The sequence below is a fragment of the Aulostomus chinensis genome, chromosome 1, assembly GCF_037954235.1.
Source record: "Aulostomus chinensis isolate RoL2024-O1b breed Wild chromosome 1, RoL_Achi_v1.0, whole genome shotgun sequence".
Lineage (NCBI taxonomy): Eukaryota > Metazoa > Chordata > Actinopteri > Syngnathiformes > Aulostomidae > Aulostomus > Aulostomus chinensis.
In genome coordinates, this window is record NC_141320.1 from 62,426,405 (window position 1) to 62,448,351 (window position 21,947).

Genomic DNA, 21,947 nt, shown 5'->3' on the forward strand with positions numbered 1-21,947 from the left:
CTCGGTCCAGTATGGAAGACTTCACCTGCGGAAATCTATTGAAGATGACGGGCCAAATAACAGCAAGGAAATATTTATTTCCTGGTAGTTAAGAACATGTTTCACTACTGTCAACAGGAATCACTCCAAATCTGATCAGGATCTTTTAAGGCAACAGTTTTTGTGTTTGTCACAGCTGCTGTTCAGTCCTGATTTCACTGTATTCTATCATCATTGACACATTTGAAATCACTTGTTCCCAATTTATTTTCATGCTGCAGGTTTGGCGTGTCAAGTCTGCCCCTCAGTGTCAAGATGTGGTATTACATTGGACAATTTTTTTTAATCTTTTTATCCACAGCCTCCCTTACAATGGGTTCTTGCTCCAAATGGGACTCCGCCTCCACCAGAGAGCAACCAGTCAGCAAACAGACCAAAGCAATGGGGACCACCTCATCACAAAGAGAGAAAATATCATTCCAAGTCTAAATCGAAACTTCTTCTTCCATTTATTTTTGGTTGTGAAAGCGCCTTCCTCACCTTGCTCCTCCCTCTGCCGGTGCATGTGTGTGCAGTCCTGTCAGAGGATTTTATAGCCTCAGTCAGCTCATCCACTTGGTAGATGGCCTTCAGGAGGGCCCCCTCACACTGGGACTCAGGACAACCAGACAGTTTCTAACAGGAAGAGACGAGAGTTCACCCCCAGAATCATTAACCTGTACCGGAACACTCACGTCTGTGTCATTTTGTCAGGATCGAGTTCTTCATGTCGCCATATTACTTCATGAATAACTCGGGGAGCTTCCACCACCAAAATTTGTGAGCCGGGATGAGAATTGTTGAACAATCTTGAATCTCTGACTCAAAAAAGTGCAACAAAACGTTATTTATTACCGTTTATAACATGAATTTTCCCCAAACAAAGTCACGTCAAGTCTGAGATTTTGACCCGTGCTCTCTAATCTAGTCATTCTTGTAAGGCTCTTAATTTGTCTCGTGTGTAAATTCTACCTGCAGCAAACGTGTGGCTCTGCGGTAGAGTTTACTGTTGGTGACCTGCACGTCAATCATGTGATTCTGGTAAATCTTCCCCTTTAAGATGTGTGCCCCAGTGCTGACGGCATTCAGCACCAGCTTAGTAGACAGCTCCCACTGCTGACAGAGAGAGAGAGAGAGAGAGACACACACACACACACACACACACACACAAAAACAAACAAACAATTGATGGTCTGTCCTTGGCATTTCCAAGGGAAACAATGCAAACATAAAAATAGAAGCTGTTATCTAAACAGAGACACACAAGAAATTAAAGGAGAGTCCTTTAACATTCAGACAGTGTATTTACAGTCGAAGGAAGGTAGAAAAATGAAAGAGAAAAATGAAATAAAACAGCCGTTTAGCATGTGTGGTGTGTGTGTGTGTGTGTGTGTTTTACCATGTGTAGAAAGCTCTCTGAAGCAGAAGACGGCCAAGTGATTTTCAGTGTGGATCTACACAGCCTGTTGATTTCATCCTGTAAATAAATCATTTGACACAGGCACAGATGGAGAGAGTTGTAGATGTATACAGAGACAGACAGACTGACAGGCAGACAGAGAGACAGACAGGTTTTCACTTGTAAACCAGCAGCAGGGTTTCCATCGAGCTGATGATAAACAGCGTGAACGCTGGCCGTCTTTTCTCTCACTCTGTGTGTCATATTCATCACGTCAGTGACATCGTCTGGGAAAGAAGGCTGAAACAGTAAACACAGCCAGAACACACTGCCTGCGTCCCGCATGGATCTATGATGCCTCACCAGAGTGTGTGTAGAGCAGAATAACAGTGTCCTGGTTGTTGAGGGAGGGCAGCACTTGAAGCAGGAAGTCATCATGTCCAATCGCTCTCTGGAGGAAAGACAGTACTTGATATTCACTTGGTACATTCATTTTTGTTACTTCCAGAACTAAAATGCAGGAAAACAAACATATTCTCTCCTCAGCCTGGACAAAAATTTCTTTCGTTCATTTGAGAGCAGCCATTTGTGTAATACAAACAGGAAAAAGACCTGAAGAGTGTTTCATAAAGCAGGTAGGATGTATTTTACACTAATCCTGTTCTGGATTAATCTACAGGTCACATGCAGCACTGACACGTGTGTCTTCACACAGTGCAGAAACCAGATTCCCACGCTTTCATACTTCATCAGGCCTGACGCTGCAGAATCAATTCTAATAAATCTCTTGAGCGATGTCGTCTTTGTTCACAAGCATCCCATCATGCATTGTGTCTGATGGGAGACATTGAATTTAAACATGGCAGATTCATGGGTTCCTCTCACATACCAGCATCGTCAGGGGACCTTCATGGTTCTTCAGCTCTCTGTATCCCCCACTCACGAAGCCCTGAACATCCTTGTAGTCTGACACACACACACACACACACACACACACACACACACACACACACACACACACAAACACACACACACACACACACAAATTATCAACATATGCTATATGTGTTTTGGTGAAACACATATCTGATGTACGTTCATTCTGTTCACCTGCTCCAAAGGTAGGTTCACACTCACTGGCGTCAATGAGGCCCAGCACGCCCAGTGAGCCCCAGCCCAGGTAACACACACACCTCCCGCCCAGCAAACTAGCACACAAGAAAAACATCACACACACTCTTTTAAGACAGAATCATCTGCAAAGAGCTTTAGACCTGAAGCAACACGTGTTTTCTTCCTTTTAGACCTGATCAAGCATCACTGTCTTGATTTTTTTTCTTCTTTTTTTATGTTTAATGAAACTGAATGTCCTGTTCGACACAAATCTTGTCTACTGGGACTTGAGGATGAACTCCAAAGATTTTGGAGGTCAAAGCTCAAGGGTCAAGGTCACATGTATGTTACATGTGTTGCATGTCTGTGAATGCTTTATGTCACGGACATCAAGAGGGAATTTGTTCGAGTTTCCACTGGGATTCGAAGATGAAGTGAAAAGATTTTGGTGGTCAAATGTCACTGTCAGCTCACATGATTGTCTGAGGAACATCCGGAGGGAATTTCTTCAAATCTGGCACAATGCTTCGTTGGGACGTGGGGATGAAGCGAAAAGATTTTGGTCGAATAAAGACCTAATGTTTAAAGTCTTAGGAGATTAACAAATAAACACAACAACCGTCTTCTCCTTCTTGGATCTTGCTGCTGTAGACATTTTGGATTTAATCATTTATTTTTCTGTGTTTGTGAGGACAGAAGACTGAAGAGACAGGATAAATGACACCCAGGTGAAGGTGGAAGACAGGAAGCGTCACCTGTGTCCCGCTGCCTGCACCAGACCAGCTATCCCCTCACTCTGACTGTACGTGACATCCAGAGTTCTCTCATACGTTCTCAAGTGCTGCATGACGCCTCTGATGGAGAGAAACACACAGTTTGCCTTACATCACATGATTGCTTACAGGAACGTCAACAGTGTCCAAGAATAGATGCTGGGTGATTATACCATAAAAGAATGTGACCTCTAGGGGTCAGCATCACACAGTAAACGGAGGAGGCTGCTATGCTGGAGTCTCACTGGTGAAAATGGGATTCTCAAAGAAGCGGTGCGTGGGTTTCAGTAACAACGTCGTGACATGATGGAACACAACTAATCCAGTAATGACAATAAGTTTTTTTCTTTTTTTTAAATATCAAAAAAAAAGATAAAAAAAAAGAAAACAGGAAATCATGTTTTTTTATTTAAGCAGTGAACAGGTGCACAGATTTGGTGCATGAGCAGCTCTCCACCTCTCAAGTGGAGCACGTGCGGCCCCATGTGCTCTCATCTCCACACTACATGTGCGCACCAATGTGATGGTGATTCATGTGGATGTGGAGCACGGACGCTTCTAAACACATAGATCCCAGCTAATGTGAAAAGCTTGTCCTAAGGTGAGGCACGATTCCGGGGGGGGCTGTTAGAGTGACGCCTCTGGAAGCACTTAGGGGGCTGAGAGTGAAGGTGCTGTGAGATTCCAGTCATGTGACTTCAGATCAAGGTCATGAGGTCTCGCTACACTGATGCATTTGATAGGAATCAAAGAAAACAGTGTTATTTTGTCTCTTTTTTCCTTAAATGCTTACTTGAATGTGACGGGGGTGTGTGAGAAGGTGGCAGCATGAGCAGCAGCCAGGATGATCTCCAGGAGGATTTTAGTGGCGCTGCCTCCTTTCATCCTGGAAGAACCGCTGATGGCCTCTGGCTGAACCCAGACACACAGTTATCAATTAATACAAGAGTACATTATCCCGAGACTCACCATGAGCAGAGGTGATCACGACTTCCTACCCCGACTGATGGGTTGATGAGGAACGCCCTCTGAGTTTTGGAGAACTCCTGCATTCTTTGCACCACACTACAAAAAGTGAATGTGCAGCCTGCTATAGGTTCATCCCTACACACACACACAGACACACACACACACACACACACACACACACACACACACACACACACACACAATGCAAAGCAAAAATAAACTCCAGTTGAGGTTGTCTTTGAACGCCAGACAAGCCAAATATACAATCCACACACCTGGCCTGATGTGCAGGATTAAAACCAACCAGAACAGGAGTGTAGATGTCAGGGTGCTGAAGGCAGAGGTCCAGCTGACCTGCTACAAATGGAGCCTTAAAGGAACATGTGATCACGTATCACATGCAGGAAAAAAAACAACAACAACAAAGGTGAAGTCTCTTACTCCTGCTCAACACAGAAATCAGGTTCAGAGCCACTTACAGACAATCCACAGGAAATGCCAAAGAACAAGACCCGCCTCTTCCCTTCACAGACCTGCGGGGACCGAAAAACACACGCTGTACTTTGAAAAACTCCATCATATCCATGATCCAAACCAACACACACTTGCTCCTGACCTTCCTCAGACTGAGCACACCCAGGTGGGGGTCATCCTCAGGAGCCTCTATGGAGGAGAGTAGAGCCCTGCAGAGACAAGAACGTGTTTAAAAGGATTCTGTCACTTTCAAAAGAAGAATTGCTTTTACAAGATGAATGAAAATGAGAGGAGAAATGAAAACTCACTTCAGGACACTTCCATTCTAACTTGGTCTGGTGCAACTCATGAGCTGGTTAATTGTTAGCTCGCTTTGGATTATACGTCTGTGTATATTTGATATCAACAAACAAACCCATGTAAATGTGAAGTCTGCTCTTGTTCCAGCTTTACCTGTCACCTCCTGCAATGATGTATGAGTAGATCTGACTCTGGTTCAGCCGCTTCAGCGCTCTGTTGAAGCACGACTAACAAAACAGCACAGGAAGTGAGAGAACAGCTGTGGTTTGATTAGACTATTTCATCACATTGTTATTTTTCTGAAATTTTCTGAAACAAAAACAAAAAAAAGTAACAATGGACATTCAAAATTTCCAGTGTGTGCTGGGTATCTCAGGACGTTTACCGCGATGAGGAAAGCCAGACGACCAGAAGTCCCACATCCGCTCAGTACAACAAGACTGTCCTCAGAATCCTGTTCCAGAAACACAGGACACTCTGTCACTCATGCCTGGCTGCCCATCAGACGGACAGGCAGATCGCGAGAAGCTACCTTGAGTATGAGCTCCACTCTCTGAGCAACCTCCATCAGCGTTTCCACCACATTGCCACTGAAAAGCCTCTAAAAAGACATTCAGAGGGTTCTTTTTGGAAAGGAAATGTTCTTATTTGGGTCTCAGGGACCCTGATCTTTACCTGGTAAGTGGTTCCTGACTCTTCCTGAAACATCTGAGCATCGCAGCTCTTTAACATGCTCACAGTACGACTGGCTGAAGCACGGTCAATATCACGTGTCACAGGGTTCGACTTCTCTGAAACAGGAAGTGACGGCTCATAATCTGAGGACTGAGAAGAGAGGACTGTTATTTGAGGACATGATCAGCCTACTTCAGTTTATATGTTTGATTTACTGCAGCTTTATGGAACTTAACAGCAGCTTGTACTGTCTTTTTCGGCAGCGCCTTTCACTCTGTATGCTAAGCTAATGGCCAGCTAGCTGTATTCAATATTCAACCTGCAAACATGAGAATACATCACACGCCTTTATCAAATCCACAGTAAGATGTCCCTCTCATTTCCTCTTACCTCCCATTCACGCATTGTCGCCAGACTACAGGTCCAGTCTGACCCCGCCATGGTGCGTGAGGCTGGTTTCTGACAGTTACAGTGATTAAAAATGAAAACAAGAAAGTGCGCGGCTTTATCTGGAGGGACAAAGTTCACTAAAGGACCTTTGAGACTTAAGAGTGGAAGGAAACGGCGATTTGAGCAAACTGTGGACAACAGGCAAACTTCATTTTAGCTTCTATATGCTACAAATCAATAATGGTCGATAAAGAAAACTACAGAATTAATTTGATTATTGTCAAACAGTGCAAAAAAAAAAAGAAAAAAAAGGGGAGAATCATAGGCACAGCAGATTGTACAGTCTAATACATGTCGTCATGTCTTCAGCTGACTCCCACTGGTCTGTCACGACTGCCAGCTCAGAGCTCTCAGTCACACAGCACCAAGAACATTTTTCACATCAATAAAGACTAATGTCATTTTTTTTCTTTCTCTCTTTTTTTCTTTTACATAGAGATGAATTTTTCGGCGATGTAGCGAGTGTACTGTGATTCATTTCTGCGAGTCAACACTGGTTCACACTGATTACTAATGTTGTCAGACAATCTGAGTCAGTCCAACACCAACGCCATGTGTAGGGTTGTGTGTCCAAGCCAGGATCAGAGCTGCGTGTTGTGGCTTTCTCCCTGTTAAGCAAATGCTAATTTTCTTCTGATTCCTGAGAGATGAAAATTTTTATATATTTATATATATATATATATATATATATATATATATATATATATATATATATATCTTTTTAGGAAATATGCTTTTTGCCCATCCAGAGAAGAAGATAGTTCCCCTCCTCTGTGCTGCATCAGATACCCTCGCAGACCTGTTGACTGCTACTTAGCTTAGCACAACAAATGGTAGCGAATGGGCGGGTTAGCATACCTATGTCAAAAGGCATTGAGTTTCTCTCAAATAACACAGCAATTTAAAATCACAAGCGACTGAAATGTTAGAAGACTAGTTATAGTCGGAACTACTTTCCTGGCTGGGCGCAGTGATTTCACGCAGGCCTACCAAACAAAACATTTATTGATGACCACAGAGGGGTTTAATCACGGCCGACTTTGTGAGAGAGGATGGAGAGGATCACTCCTGGATAAATCCTGAACCAGATCTATTTAATGACTTTTGACGGATGCTAACGCTCCCTATTCGCTGCCATTCATTGTGCTAAGCTAACTGACAAATAAGTCCAAAAAGGTGCCATTCTTGAATGAGTTTAGCCAAAGTCAAAGAGGCAAGTATTGCACTTTGCGCCCCAACTGGAAGAAGTGAGGGAGGTTACTCCCTTCACGTCCCATTACGTTCCTCTTACAAAACCTTGCCTGATTGTGTCTCATCGGAGGAATGTTTTCCAGCTCTGTCCCCATTTTGGATTGTCGATTTTTTGGGTGATGAAGGCTGTTTGAAACTGAATGCACATCAAGTTTAAAATGTTTCCATGTGTTTGATGCCATGATGAAGACTGAGAATATAATTTTTTTTCTCCTCCTGATGTCGGTTTTGTCAAGAATCCAAGTGAAGAAGAGCAATTCTGTCTTACTCACAGTCCCATGACGCTTTGCCCGGAACAAATTCTGGTTATTTCTGTCTCTACCCCCCACCCCCCACTCCACCCCACCATCCCACCCCTCCTCCATCCTTTAAAAATCAGGAAAAAAAAACATAAATCCGTAACAAGATTAGGACTGTGCTTAAGTTTTAATTGACAGGAAGCTCTCAAGTCAGATGGTTAAAGTAGTATTTTATTCCACAAAGGAAAAATAAAAGCGTCATCAACTAACATGAGTGATGATCTTTTCCCACAGCAGCAGAAACAGATGGTGAGGAGGCAGAGACCATCATCACCGCCAGTCTTACTACTTTATCATTCCATGTGTGTTCTGACGTGTTTTGCCTTCATCACGTTTGTCTGAGCAGGATTCTTTTCCTCAAGTTTTTTTAAATGTTCTTTCGTGTTCTTCATGCTTCAGATCGACTCTTATTGACCTGAGTCGACCTGTTCTGCTCCTGACCGAAACCATTCGCCGAACTATGAGAGGCAGAGGAACTACCTCACCCTGTTGCTCCTAATTCTTGACAAATCGACCCTCAAAAGTAACATCAACATTTCAGCGGTTCTTCTCATCATCAGTCATGGCACCCTAAAGCAGAGTACGGTTCATTTCAGGTGCGGAGGAAGTAAATGTCTTTGTCACAACCTGCTGTTTTTCAGCCCCACAGCAGGACGGAGGGAATCGAAGTTTGGAACATGATTTATTACGAGCGAATAAAAGGTGGAAGCAGAACATCAAGAACTCAGGAAAAAGCTAAAACAAACAAACAAACTTACGAACTAACTAAACAAGCCGGTTTGGTAAAAGCGTCAAGAGAAAAGGACCACAAACTAAAATCAAACCGGGCAACTGAGATAAGAGGTGGTGAAACGTGACGGCTAACACTTCCCATCCACTACCATTCATTGTGCTAAGCTAACTAGCGGCCAGCAAGTCTGAACGGGTGTCTAAAGCACTCACAGAGGAGAGAAGTGTATCCATCTTCTTGGCTCTGGAGAGGATTTTCCTAAAAAGTTGTTCCAGCTCCACTCTTTTTATTCAGGCGTTCATTCCAAAGTTTTGTGCGGATTTCTGACAATTTGTTCAACACAAAATGATGAGCAGACAAAAACCTCTCCCCCACCTATCTGGGAGACTTGTCTAATTACGTCTTTTATGGGCTCGCTGTCATTTCAAAATCAGATTTTGCAGGAGTTTGATGTTCTTTGTTGATTTCCATCAACACAGAAGAAGGTCGTCTTTTTCTGATCTTTTCAGGTGTTCTGCCTGCACCGCCGCCGCCGCTTCTATTGTCTGAGCAGGACCAGATAGTCGGCACGCGTTTAATCCAGAGTCCTCCGGGAAGTTTGTTAATTCATTCAAGTAAATAGTGTATGAGGTGAGACGTTCACTTTCTGACTCTAATTTGTTCCAAGATGAGACACTCAACCTCGAAAATTACACCTGAAGAAAACTGAAAATGTACATCCTGAGTTGATGGCAGCAGAATTGAAGGAATTCACTCTGACTTTTAAAGAATTTCATGTAACTAATTCATGGAAAACTGATTACTGCACTCAACTTTTCCCAGGACTCTGCTGGTGTTCAGGTCACATTTCTCCGCAATTTTGAAAGATGTGATGTAATTCTTCCTGACTTCACACGCCGAGACTGTGGCTGAATACCTCAAGAGCGCCTGTCACTCACTCTTATTGTCTCCTGCTCACAGGCTCTCTCTCTCACACACACACACACACACACACACACACACACACACACACACACACACACACACACACACACACACGCGCACGCACAAGTAAGCACCCCACTATACAAGCATGTACTCGCTCTCCCTGTCCTTCAGCTGCACAGCCGCGGTCGTCATGACAACAGAGAGGCTAATCTCCAGTGGACACAGAGAGAGAGAGAGAGAGAGAGAGCGCGAGAGAAAGAGAAAGTGCTCGTGCAGAATCGAGGAGCGAGACTGTGTGTGATAAAGAGATGGACGTAAGAAAAATGTGTGTGTGTGTGTGTGTGAGCGAGAGAGAGAGAGAGAGAGAGAGAGAGAGAGTGTTAGCAGGCGTGTGTGTGTGTGTGTGTGTGTGTGTGTGTGTGTGTGCATGGACATCCCATCTTAATTCATTATTAGCTGGAAGAGAAGTGTTGTTATCTGAGAGTGAGAAATATACAAGTTCCCTCTCCATCAGTCCATCCCTCCTCAATACCCTCCTCCGCTCTGCCCATCAATCACCTTCATTTCACCCTCTTATGACCTCCATCATCCTTTTTTCATTTCCCCCGCACACATTCGTCCACGCCATCGTGACATCAGTCTCTTTTAAACTCTCTGTTGCATCTCTTATGCAAGTATTGTGTCATTCTTCTGCTTCTTTCTCTGACACACCCTTCATATCTCTCCAACAATTCTTACATCTTCCTCTCTCTTGCCTCATTCTGAATCATTGTTTAGTTTTCTCACTCACTCACTCACTCACTCACTCACTCACTCACACACACACTAACACACACACACGCCTAAATCCATCCCTCTTTCTCTATGTGCCTTATAGCTTTCCAACTCCCTTGGTTCTTACCCCCTCCGCTCTCTCTTTCTCCCGCACGAACACAGCATCTATCCCACTTTCACACATTTCTAAACCTCTGCCCCTCTAGCAGGGATCTCTCTCTCTCTCTCTCTCTCACACACACACACACTAACACAAATACACACACATACACACACACACACACACACACAAACACATATGTTCCAGCCGATTAGGCTGGCAGAGCCACAGGGCAGTGAGCCCACTGGAGGGGAATGGACGGATTGTTAGAGAGAGTGAGAAGAGGAGGAGGATGGATGGATGTTGGGGAACATGGAGGAGATGAATGAAGGAGAGGATGATGATGGATGAAGAGTTAAATGTCAGAAGGGGAAGATTTCCTTTCTTTTCTCCTCTAAACTTGCGGGGTTGAGGGGGAAACATCCCCCCCCACACACACACACACACACTCCCACACAGTGCAGTGATCATGCGACCCCAATACCGCCCCAATACATCCGCGTGCTCCCGTGCAGATGTGGATTCGGGGCTGACGTCGGCAGAGGGCGGAGTGAGGGAGGAGGGAGAGAGAGCGAGGGAGAGCAGAGCGGGGAAGCGGAGCTGCGGAGAGGGTTGGAGCTGCGAAAAGGAGCGGAGCGGTCATGGGCTGTGGCGGAGGCGGGCACCAGCAGCCTGAGAGCGGGCAGGTAGAGAGGAGGGAGCCGGGAGGTCTCCGGGCGACTGAGCGGGAGGGTTGATCACTGGAGTCCTGGTCCGAGAGAAGCGTCTTCGAGCGTGCACACACACACACACACACACACACACACACACACACACACACACACACACACACACACACACATCTTAAGAACAGCGGGAGATGCATTACGTCATAGCCTCCTGTCGCCCTAGATGACCGCGCGCGCAGAACGGCATGATGCAGGGCTCACGGACTAGAACGGGAACCGATTCCGCTGCTGCTGCTCGCGAGCGCCCGGTAGCGGTGTCTCGACTGGACGAAGAGGGGGAACCGCGGTCGCGCGGCCGCCGGCTCTGATGGCTCCTCGCGCCCCGGGCGGGAAAGAGACACAGCAGTCGCCGCGGCGCGAGAGGGAAGGGGACAGCAGGTATCTGGGAAGTGACGTGGTATCCGCGCCCCGCGAGAAACCACCACGGTGCGGTTGTCGTGCTTTTCACAGGAGGGCAGGAGCGGGAAGGGGAACATGGCCGCGCAGTCGGACGGCAAAGCCGGGGTCGGGTGCGGCAGCGGTTTCGCCCAGCTGTACGATGTTGACGCTGATGAGCCGCTGGACTCCGCCGCGATCCACATCTGTCAGTGCTGCCGCACATCCGCCTGCTACTGGGGCTGCCGCTCAGCTTGCCTCGGGTCACTGCTCGGAGGGGGCCAGCCCATCGGAGGGGCCGGCATCCGAGAGACTCACTGCCCGCCCCGGGAGCAGTTGTGGCTGGACTGCCTCTGGATCATCCTTGCCCTCCTTGTCTTCTTTTGGGACGTTGGCACGGACCTGTGCCTGGCGGTGGACTACTACCAGAGGCAGGACTACCTCTGGTTTGGCCTCACACTTTTCTTCGTGCTGGTGCCATCGGTGCTGGTCCAGATTCTGAGTTTCCGCTGGTTCGTGCAGGACTACACCGGTGGGGGGCTCGGGGAGGTGGAGGGGCTCACAAAGCGGGGTGCGGTGGCTCTGGGGTGCCTGTATCCCGGCAAGGACCGCCTACACCTGGCCACCATCTGGCTGTGGCAGGCCACAATACACATCCTCCAGCTGGGACAAGTATGGAGGTAAGGGGGTTGGTGGTGGTGGGGTGGAGTGACAAACTACACTTCATCTTAACTGGAACACACTCATTTCTCTGTGGCACACTCTTTTTCTCTCACACACTTAATGCTGCTAAGTGGGGTGTCCACTCGATGAAGCTAAAAGAAAGAAAAGCTTGCTTCACACTGACAGGGGGGGGGGGGGGGCAGAGAAGGACAGGGAGAGGCTCTCAGTGACCTCTCCAGCACTTCACTTACGATTTGAGAATGACAGACAGATATGAAGACAGACAGCAGAGATGAGATCCCACTTCATGTCATAGTTCCCAAGTTTTTCGGTCACCTTAAGAAAAAGTTATTTTGGCAACTCGCACTTGTTGCAGAGCAAGAAAGCGCTCAGAAACTCCCGCTGTGAGGACATGGAGACGAGGGCTACAGCCAAACCCACCCGGAGCACAGCAGGTGAACGTTTCAGCACGGCGGACAGAGTCAACGCTGACAACACTTTCAGTCATTTGCAAGAAAACGCCTCACTGTCTTGAGTCTCCCCGGCAATCGTTGTTATGGCTGTCATGTAGTAGAGGGCACCTTGTGGGTGAATACTGCACGTCCAGGTCCAAGAACCAAAAGTAGAGGAGACCTGAAGCCGCCACTGACGGATAGACGCTGTGGTTTTCGAGTGGGGGGGTTGTAGCGCTGCACCATGCCTACTCAGGAGCAGTTTAACCAGAGGCAGAGGAAGTGAGGTGTGGGTGAATAACTATCGTATACTGTAATAGTACACAATCGATGCCATGAAGGGTTCGTGAAAAACTGTCCATGGTGGCTGGAAACTTTTGAAAAAGCAAAAAAAAAAACCTGCTGGCAGGGGAAGAGTTGGTGGAAAATGCTTCAGCACCATGGACAGCACCAGCCAGGCTTCCTCACATGAAGTCAGAGCTGCGTATGATGTATGTGTGTGTGTGTGTGTGTGTGTGTGTGTGTGTGTGTGTGTGTGTGTATGCGCGCTCACGGGTGTCAGCATGTGTGACCAGTGGGGAGGGGAAAAAAAAAAATCGGTGTCACGGCTCTGCCCGTGAGTGTCAGCATGCATGGAGAGTACAAAGAGGAAAAGCATCTGCGCTTCTGGCAACGTACCTCTCTCCATCACTTTCTCCCACACAAACACACACAGTTGGGCCAGAGAAGGTGCTAATTGAGGTGCTAAATGTACTGGCGGGGGCAAAAAAAAGAAGAAAAACAGAATCACTTTCTTTTAAAAATTCAGGTATATAGGTTTTGCTGAAGCAGCTATAGGTTGACTCTGTGTGTGTGTGTGTGTGTGTGTGTGTGTGTGTGTGTATGTGTGTGTGTGTGGTCACAGGAAGCTTCAGCCTCTGAGCCCTCCAAACAAGGACAGCGTTCACTCTCGTTCCCTCCCCATCCCTCTCACAGAGAAGATTCCTTAATGGTGTCCACTTGCCTGTAGGCAGACAGCAGTGAAAGTAGAGTGATGAGTGTGTGTGTGTGTGTGTGTGTGTGTGTGTGTGTGTGTGTGTGTGTGTGTGTGTGTGTTTACATCCTGCTGAGCTAGGGATGTGCTACTCAGCTCCTCTGCTTCGGTCTCTCCATGGTTGTAGGGTTAAATCACCCCCCCACCACCACCAACACCACCACTACACACACACACACACACACACACACACACACACACAACCCTTTAATAAACCCCTCTGCCTGCAAAATGGACTTTCCTACCTGGAGGAAGTGTTGGTACTGAGGAGGGAGGAGGGGGAATGGTACAGACTGATTGAGACTGATCGCTTAGAGAGGGAGAGGCAGCGGGGAGAAGGAGGGGTGTGGGAGGAGGTTGCACGATATGAGTAAAAAGAGGGGGAGGGGAGAAGAAAGGGAGGAGTAAGAATGGGGGTAGGGTGAACGAGTGCAAGATCTGTATACATATGTTTTGCATTTATAGGCTGCGAGGGTCACCAGCCACACTGATCCATAACATGAATGAAAACACTCCCTTTTTTACACTTTTTTATCGAAGGCGCGCACACACACACACATCCGTCTGTTTTTCATCCTCCGTAGTTCTTGAGTCAAGGACAAACGCCACGTTGGTGCTTGCGTCTTATTTTAAAGCTGCATCTTCATCCTTATCAGTTTTGATGGCTACAGGAAGGCGTGCAGTGTAGGCGCTCTCCTATGGATGATGCATTATTTATGCCATGTGAATGAAGATTGTAGGCTTCAAAGCAGATGGCTGTAATCGCGATACATACATAGTGGCATGACGCACGCACAGTACGGCACGCACAGGGAAGCACCCCACTACACTGCAGTGCATGTGAATTTCCACACGTCTTCTCGCTGCAAGTGCCCTGAGGCGTGTTTAATTGAAATCACTGTCGATATCCCACCCACACATCTAGAAATACACTCAGTATGAATCTAACCAGGAGCTTCAGTTAAAGACCACCCAAAGTGAAATAATTAATTGGTATTTAAATTATTAAACACTCAAAGAACACAGCACCGTTCAGCTGTTATCTACTGGCATGCAGGGTTGACGGAGACACGTTTAAATCCAAGCTCGCCAAGCAGGGATGACGAATCAAGATTCAAAGCGATTTCAAACCCCAGCCAAAAAAGTGTATTTTGCCTTTCAAGAACTCACAAATAGATGTGTTGTTTTTTTTCTTTCCGTGACTCAAGGATGCAGAAAGAGCCGGCCAAGACAAAGTCTAATTCATCATCCAGTATAATCGACATCATCTTCGTCCATCTGAGTGAAAACAAACATCCTACAACCCTTCCAGCTCAGTGAGCATTCACAGTGGCAGTGAAGTGGGATGTTAGCAAGCTAAACACATGTGGCCGGCACATTCTGCGTTCTGGAATCAAATAGAAGTGATGCAGGATGGCAAAGGGATCATTATCTTCATTTTTTAAAATTAATCTACTAATTTGTCAATTAAATGCTTTGCCCTAAAAAACACGCAGTTGGCCGATTTGGTGCTGCATCAACTGAGGTAACGTTCACATAGCTCATTCTGCCTGATCATGTGACCTAATGATAGTTATGTTTGTAAAAAACTCTGAAGCTCGACGAGTTGCGTTATAAAATAGAGGTGTAGCAGGGATTAAATGTGCAGCAGCATCAGTGCGGTAGGTTTATATTCATGAAATCTGAAACAAAAGTCACCCGCAGTTAAAAAACCTCATTAACAAGGAAAATCTGAATTCTGTTGGAGTGAAGCTGTGATTCATTAGCGCCCCTACCTGTGACCCCCTGCAGGTATATCAGGACGCTGTATCTGGGCATCATGTCGCGTCGCCAGAAGGAGCATCAGCGCCGATGGTACTGGGCCATGATGTTTGAGTACGCCGACGTTAACATGCTGCGGCTGCTGGAGACCTTCCTGGAGTCAGCGCCTCAGCTGGTCCTGCAACTCTGCATCATGATCCAGGAGAACCGAGCCGAGACGCTGCAGTGTAGGTGGAGCGTGAATACACAGGGAGACGCCAGCGCCGACTTCCTGCCACGGTCCCAAACAAAACACCGTGTTTTCGTGTAGCACAACAGCTAACAGCTGCACAAACAGTAATTAGCAATTTGCACACATTGTAATTTGTGGATGCTTCCACAGGTTCAAACAGTGGTTCACAATCACAAGAGTTCCAGCCATTAGCCTCCTCTTCCCCATCCATCCAGGAACTGTTTCATCTCTGTGGCTACCCACTGGTGTTATTCATCCCTCTCACTCAGGAAATTTGTGGCACCTTCTATTTTAAAGCAAATATGTGACGAGCACAGGGGGTGGATGCACACAGCAGCTGGGACATTAAAAATAACTACATTTGAGAGTCATTAGCAAATGTTTCCTCTGTATCACACACGACTTAAAGATGTTCTCACATTACTACACAAGATGCTTCCCACTTACTCAATCTCATTTCCTGCTCATTTAATTTGGGTTTCCGCTCTTCCCCAATCTCATTGACATTTGGATTCCGATGATTTACTCTCAAGAAAGAAAGAGGGCTCAGTCTTCTGCTGCCTTTCACCCTTTCTCCTCGTGTAACCCTGGTCCGTCTCTCCCTGCAGGCATCTCCTCCCTCGCCTCCCTGCTGTCTCTGGCCTGGGTCCTGGCCTCCTACCACAAACTGCTGCGAGATTCTCGAGATGACCAGCGCAGCATGAGCTACCGCGGGGCTCTGCTGCACCTCTTCTGGCGTCTCTTCACCATCTCATCCCGCGTCATCTCGCTCGCCCTCTTCGCCTCACTCTTCCACATCTACTTTGGCATCTTTGTGGTGGTGCACTGGTGCGCCATGGCCTTCTGGGTGGTGCATGGGGGCACCGACTTCTGTATGTCCAAGTGGGAGGAGGTGCTCTTCAATATGGTGGTTGGAATCGTCTACATCTTCTGCTGGTTTAACGTGAAGGAGGGCCGGACACGGCACAGAATGGTGGCCTACTACACGGTGGTGTTGGCCGAGAACACCATCCTCACTGGGCTTTGGTGAGTCAGACCAACAGAGATTGTCACATTTTTAGATTCTGAACAACACCAGGAGGAAAATAAAGGCGTTCTCTTTGGAACATGCTGCTTGATTTAAAGGAAAGAGCGCCTACAGGGAGAACAACTGGACAATCCTACCGGAGGTGACTGGAAAGCCAGTCGGAGAGCACAAACACCCACCATAACTCACGTAGAAGAAAAATGCGGATCTGCCCCAAACTTCAACTGGTTCTAAACGAACCTGAATCTAAACGCAATTGATATTTCCTTATATTATATTATGTGTGATGATGTCATTTCGGGGTTAAGGGCTTTACCAGGAAATATTCTATCACCTTACCGTCAACAAATCTCAGGAAAAGACCCAAGCAAACAAAGATCCTACAAACAAATATCATCTCTATTAATAAAGCCTGAAATATCTATTTCCTCTGTGCCACAGACCTCACTTGTTGTCCAACAACTCATAAAAATACATCAAGTGAGCCACATTGTTGACATGCTCCTTTGTTACAATGAAAACACACTGGAGTATATTTAGACCCGCTCCCTTTCCCAGCACACCAAATACACGATATGAATAACTACAGTCGTCCAACTGTTCAGGGAATTATTTGGCCTTAAATGAAAGCATTATTTGGTTTTTAATAAGATTTTACATCTTGAGCTTGTGAGTGTCCCTCGGATGTCTGTTTTAGCGGGATTTGTTGACACGATGAAAATCAGCCTTATCCTTTAAAACTGGATCATCAAATGTGTGTAAAATGCAGGAATGGGCTCAAGGTCAGTGTTTAATTACACTTGAAGCCCAGGAGCGGGTAAAGGACTTGTTAAAGATGGATCTCACTGCTGCAGAGATGTTCTTAATTTAAAACTGGGTTGTCGAGGCAGCAGAATTACTTTAAATCGGCACTACATGACCAGAAATAACAGTAAAGGTAAAACAAAAACAAACAAAAAAAATACAACTAACAGAGGGCACTGGGACAGACCTCCACATAGCGCACAGCATGTTTTGATTTCACTCTACAGAAAAATGCTGAAGTGTCCTGATTTTACGCTCGTCTCCATCCTGCAGGTACGCCTACAGGGACCCGGCGCTAACCGACTCCTATGCCGTCCCAGCGCTGTGTGGTGTCTACCTGACGTTCGCCGGGGGGGTCCTGGTCATGCTGCTGTACTACGGCTTCCTGCATCCAGCCACTGCCCACCTCCAGCCAAGCCCCGCCTCATCCTGCTGCGCCCAGCTACTTTGGGGTCTCCCTCTTCCCCCGTCAGCTCCGCCCACTGCCCCGCCTACCCCAGCCCACATGACCAAGTCACAGACAGAAGAAGACGTGGCCGAGACGTGTCTTCCCGTCTTCCAGGTGAGGTCAGCGCCCCCCACCTCCAAACCAGATGGCCCACTTATAAAGATCGACATGCCCAGGAAGCGTTACCCGGCGTGGGATGCTCACTACGTAGACAGGCGCCTGCGGAGGACTATAAACATCCTGCAGTACATCACACCCGCTGCTGTGGGTATCCGCTACCGTGATGGACCCCTGCTGTATGAACTTCTGCAGTATGAGTCCTCACTCTGACACACACACACACACACACACACACACACACACACACACACACACACACACATCTGTCCACATAAAGACATCCACGGAGGTTCAGAGCGGAATAAGTAACACATTTGCACACACTTTCTGTAAGCACACAAACACAAAAGCAATCTGTCACACTTAGATGTGCGCGTCTCCAACATCGGGAGATGTGCTTAGTTCACGCACACGCACAGTCACAAAAACACACATTCCTTGCAGGCACTTACAAGCTGTGAGTCCCATGGCCATGACTCAACAAGCTGCTTCAGTGCGAGTCCTCCTTTTGTCTCTTCATCCCTCGATCTCCTTCATTTTTCATCGTTTGGTTCACATGTCTGCACTCCACTGAGAAGAAGAAAAAAAAACACAAAGAAAACGAAATATGAGCGCAGTTTCACGTCAAAAGTCCACCGCATGCCGTTTACATCGAGTCACGCACAATTTCACAGGTGTCTGTAGAATAAAAAGATGTGACACAAAGTCAGAAACCGTCACTTTTCCTGCAAGGGGTTTCTGAACACATCGTCGTTAGTCTAATCAAAAGATGTATTTTCTATGTATAGAAGGGACGCTTTTATAATATCTTGTTACTGTCGAGTAGGAAAGACCACTTGTTGGTTTTAGACTGTGGCAGTGAAGGTTGAGAAAGCTGCAGAGCATGATGGGAAAGATGGAGACAGGGAGGAGAAAACTGGAACAATGTAAACAAAAATCTGGCACACTCAATAAATTTTGGAAATACGCTAATTCACCAAGATAGCTTATTTAGGCTAACCTTAGCTTATTTCCCAGCCTAATTATCCAGCCTGGTTCTTTCCAGAGTCTGTCTGGTTGGTTCAGAATTCAATGAAATAGACCAGTTGTACTTTTACAGTTATGAGCTCAAAGAATTTCTTGGCTCAACATGGACAATTCCTGGAGTTGTGAAGAAAAAGGCAAAATATTTCGAGGGCTACATGCTAAACCTTGGCCTGCTAGTTCCCCCTCAGCTAGCCTAACCAGCTAGCCAGTCTTGCCTCATTCTCAATGGTGATATAAAAGAGTATAATCCTTCTCTAATTCTTCTGTCACAATATTGGAGGGGGAAAAAAAGACGAGCACATTTCCAAAAACTAATTCTGTAAGGATGCTAAGACTATAGCACAAGCTAGACAGTTAGCAACATTAGCTTGAAAGTTAGAAAGCAGCTTAAAACAAGACTTAACATACATACCAAAGCTGTTTTCCTCTTTTAAAGCAAATAAAATATTGTTAGCAAGTTGGATATTTATTGTTTGAATACACATATGAACCTACTATCAATAGACAAAAGAAATAAATAAACTCTTGTATGCTATGTGTTAGCATGTAGCCTGGGCTACATGCAAAGGGGACAAATGGATGATTTTGAAGTCATCATTATAGAAAATGTACATAAATGAAAAACTGCAGCGCTAATAACAACTTACCAGAGCAGTGTGAAGAAAACCTGTGGGTTTTTGAAAGTATAAAAGCAAGTAATTAAAAATTAAATTTAAAAAGAAAATCTCCTGAAAAGCACACAAGGGACTGAATCAAAACCCCAAACCGCACCAGCGCTTGTACTCTCCAGATTCAGTCACTCATTTGGAGCTGAAAGAATTTAGTCTCAAAGTTTATATAAACTAAACCGTGATACGGTTTCCATGATTCTAAAGTATGGTGACAGAATATCGAAGGTACATGTTCTCCATCATTTCCCGGTCTGCTTTGAGGAGGTACTGAATGCTGAAACTTATTTTGTCCACAGCTGCTACTGCTTAAATAATGTCAGCTTGTGTTGATTTACCTTGCTAGACAATGAGACAAAAGGGGGGGGGAATCATATTTAGCACAAATGCAAGACAAATTATTTTTGATCTGTATATCATTTAGTGTGATATGAAAACAGTTTTTGATTCGTCAGAACTCTCCCGATGACTTCTCCTGCGACACGTCCCGTACCTACGCCTCCAAAAAAGCCACCCATGGCTGAGCTGTGATGCATGGCTCATTATTTATTTCTTTTTCGTTTGTTTATGCGTTTAATCCAAGCTGTTACATTGGCAGGAGACGACAAATGAGGCGCGATATCAGTCATCAGTTGGGAACACTGAACCTCACACGTCGTCAAGGCGGGGGGGCCGTATTAACACCTTGTGACGGCCAGTAAAAACAAGAGCTTGGATGGCGCTCAAAGTGTTTTTGCAATTTAGTGGCAAAAAAACAGGTGAAACCTGGTCATGATGAACACACACACACACGCGCGCTTATTAAGCAAAAGAGAAACAAACTGCATTTTAGAGTGAATAAAATGCGTTAAAAGGGTGCTCTTAACATATTTTTGGAGTTTTTGTCTCTTATATTTTTGTCTTTTGGCTATTGAAAGTGAGATTGACAGCAAGCTCGAAGCTTTTGGTTACGAAAAATTATACATTTCTGATTCTCAGAAAAAAAAAAAAAAAAAAAAGCCAGTAAAATGTTGCCAGAATTTATTCTGTTTCATGTTGTTTTATTGAATTTTTGGGAATTACAGACTAAAATTTTAATGAAGATTTGAAGATGTCACTTTTGGCAGTTTGAACTTGTAATTTAAATTTTACTTTTCTCTGACATTTAAAGACAGTTTGTTGTGTTTGGACCAAAGAGATCAAATTATACAATCACCCCTGCGAGACGTTATCTTATCCTGTTTTAGCAACCACCGACACTGACCTCAGAATGGTCCAACCTCCAGGGCAGGCAGCACATTTTTAATTTATTTTGATGAAAGACAGAGCTGCAACGAATTAACCTTATGATTTTTTTCAATTAATGATTTACACACCAAAAAATTGTCTTGTCAGTAGCTACTTATGAGCAATAATTAAGAACAAGAAATATCAACAGGGCCAGTGCTCCAGGAAACATGACTTAAAATTTCTTGGGGGCAAAAAAATGATTAAAAATAAACCCCTTTTTTCTGACTGAGATGTTATTTGTGATACCATTCTTTCACATAATTGACATTTGATTTTTTTTTTCCCACAAAATTTGACAAATATACAAAAGACTTTTTTTTTTTAGCAGTTAAAAATGTAGAAGTTAAAAAGAAATTACAAGTTCTTGACCCAATATGATGTCTTCAGGTTTCTATCGAAGTTTCGTGAGCAACCAGAAAACTCAAAAGTTCAGTATGTATATATATATATATATATATATATATATATATACACACACATATATGTGTGTGTATATATATACACACACACATATATGTATATGCATACTTATGTGTCTATACACATGTATATGTACATATATGAAGCTGTAAAAGTTACTTTTTGGTATTTTTACTGGTTAAAACAATGAAAACAATCAACTGATGATCAAAATTACAACCATCTGTGATGAACCAACTTCAGCCCCTGTCTGACAGAGACTCAACACCAGAAATGTTGAAGTATCCCTGCATGTTTGTGAACAAGGAGTGAGCTTACATTACTTTTCTCTGGTGCTACAGTCGTCAGAACAACAACAACAACAACAACAAAAGACAAATCAGTTCATTTGCTGCACGTAGGTTTAGTAGGTGTGACGGAGGCAGTGGTGCGACACACTCAAGAGTCAATTGGCTGCTAATCCCACTTCATATGGTGCAAAACACACGTGTACTTACGGTGCAATAAGGGCAGATTGTCTCTTGAATTCAAAAGGTGCAACTTGTGTACTGCCTTCAGTTATCGGCCAAGGCTGTGCCACAGGCTCCGTCCAACCGGACAACTGCTCTTCCTGTCCTGCGGAAGCTATGCAAGTCTCCAACACGGGGAGATGTGCTTAGTTCACACACA

At 45.3% G+C, this 21,947-nt stretch overlaps 2 protein-coding genes across 5 annotated transcripts; one reads left to right on the plus strand and one right to left on the minus strand.

The window, feature by feature from the left end:
- Positions 1-106: 106 nt before the first annotated feature.
- Positions 107-19,854, minus strand: gckr (glucokinase (hexokinase 4) regulator). 4 transcript variants are annotated; one of them, XM_086198728.1, is made up of 20 exons: positions 19,569-19,854; positions 18,348-18,465; positions 15,279-15,535; positions 5,722-5,871; positions 5,579-5,647; positions 5,432-5,500; positions 5,200-5,273; positions 4,889-4,955; positions 4,752-4,805; positions 4,548-4,642; positions 4,302-4,407; positions 4,097-4,215; positions 3,286-3,384; positions 2,528-2,625; positions 2,307-2,383; positions 1,781-1,868; positions 1,418-1,704; positions 991-1,134; positions 520-654; positions 107-431 (listed from the first exon to the last, which is right to left on the minus strand). In XM_086198728.1, the coding sequence occupies exons 4-20, from the start codon at positions 5,776-5,778 to the stop codon at positions 303-305; spliced, it is 1,767 nt and encodes a 588-aa protein (XP_086054854.1). In that variant the 5' UTR covers positions 5,779-5,871; positions 15,279-15,535; positions 18,348-18,465; positions 19,569-19,854; the 3' UTR covers positions 107-302. The 4 variants fall into 4 exon arrangements, 3 of the variants coding, with proteins under 3 accessions (XP_086054854.1, XP_086054843.1, XP_086054835.1); XM_086198717.1 differs by lacking the exons at positions 15,279-15,535; positions 18,348-18,465; positions 19,569-19,854 and adding an exon at positions 6,112-6,211 and having other exon boundaries at positions 1,418-1,495; positions 1,598-1,704; XM_086198709.1 differs by lacking the exons at positions 15,279-15,535; positions 18,348-18,465; positions 19,569-19,854 and adding an exon at positions 6,112-6,211.
- Positions 10,893-20,650, plus strand: LOC147272649 (XK-related protein 6-like). Its single transcript, XM_086198746.1, has 4 exons — positions 10,893-12,035; positions 15,295-15,491; positions 16,105-16,522; positions 17,601-20,650. Exons 1-4 carry the CDS (start codon positions 11,455-11,457, stop codon positions 18,103-18,105), a joined length of 1,701 nt encoding a protein of 566 aa, XP_086054872.1. The 5' UTR covers positions 10,893-11,454; the 3' UTR covers positions 18,106-20,650.
- Positions 20,651-21,947: the final 1,297 nt, after the last annotated feature.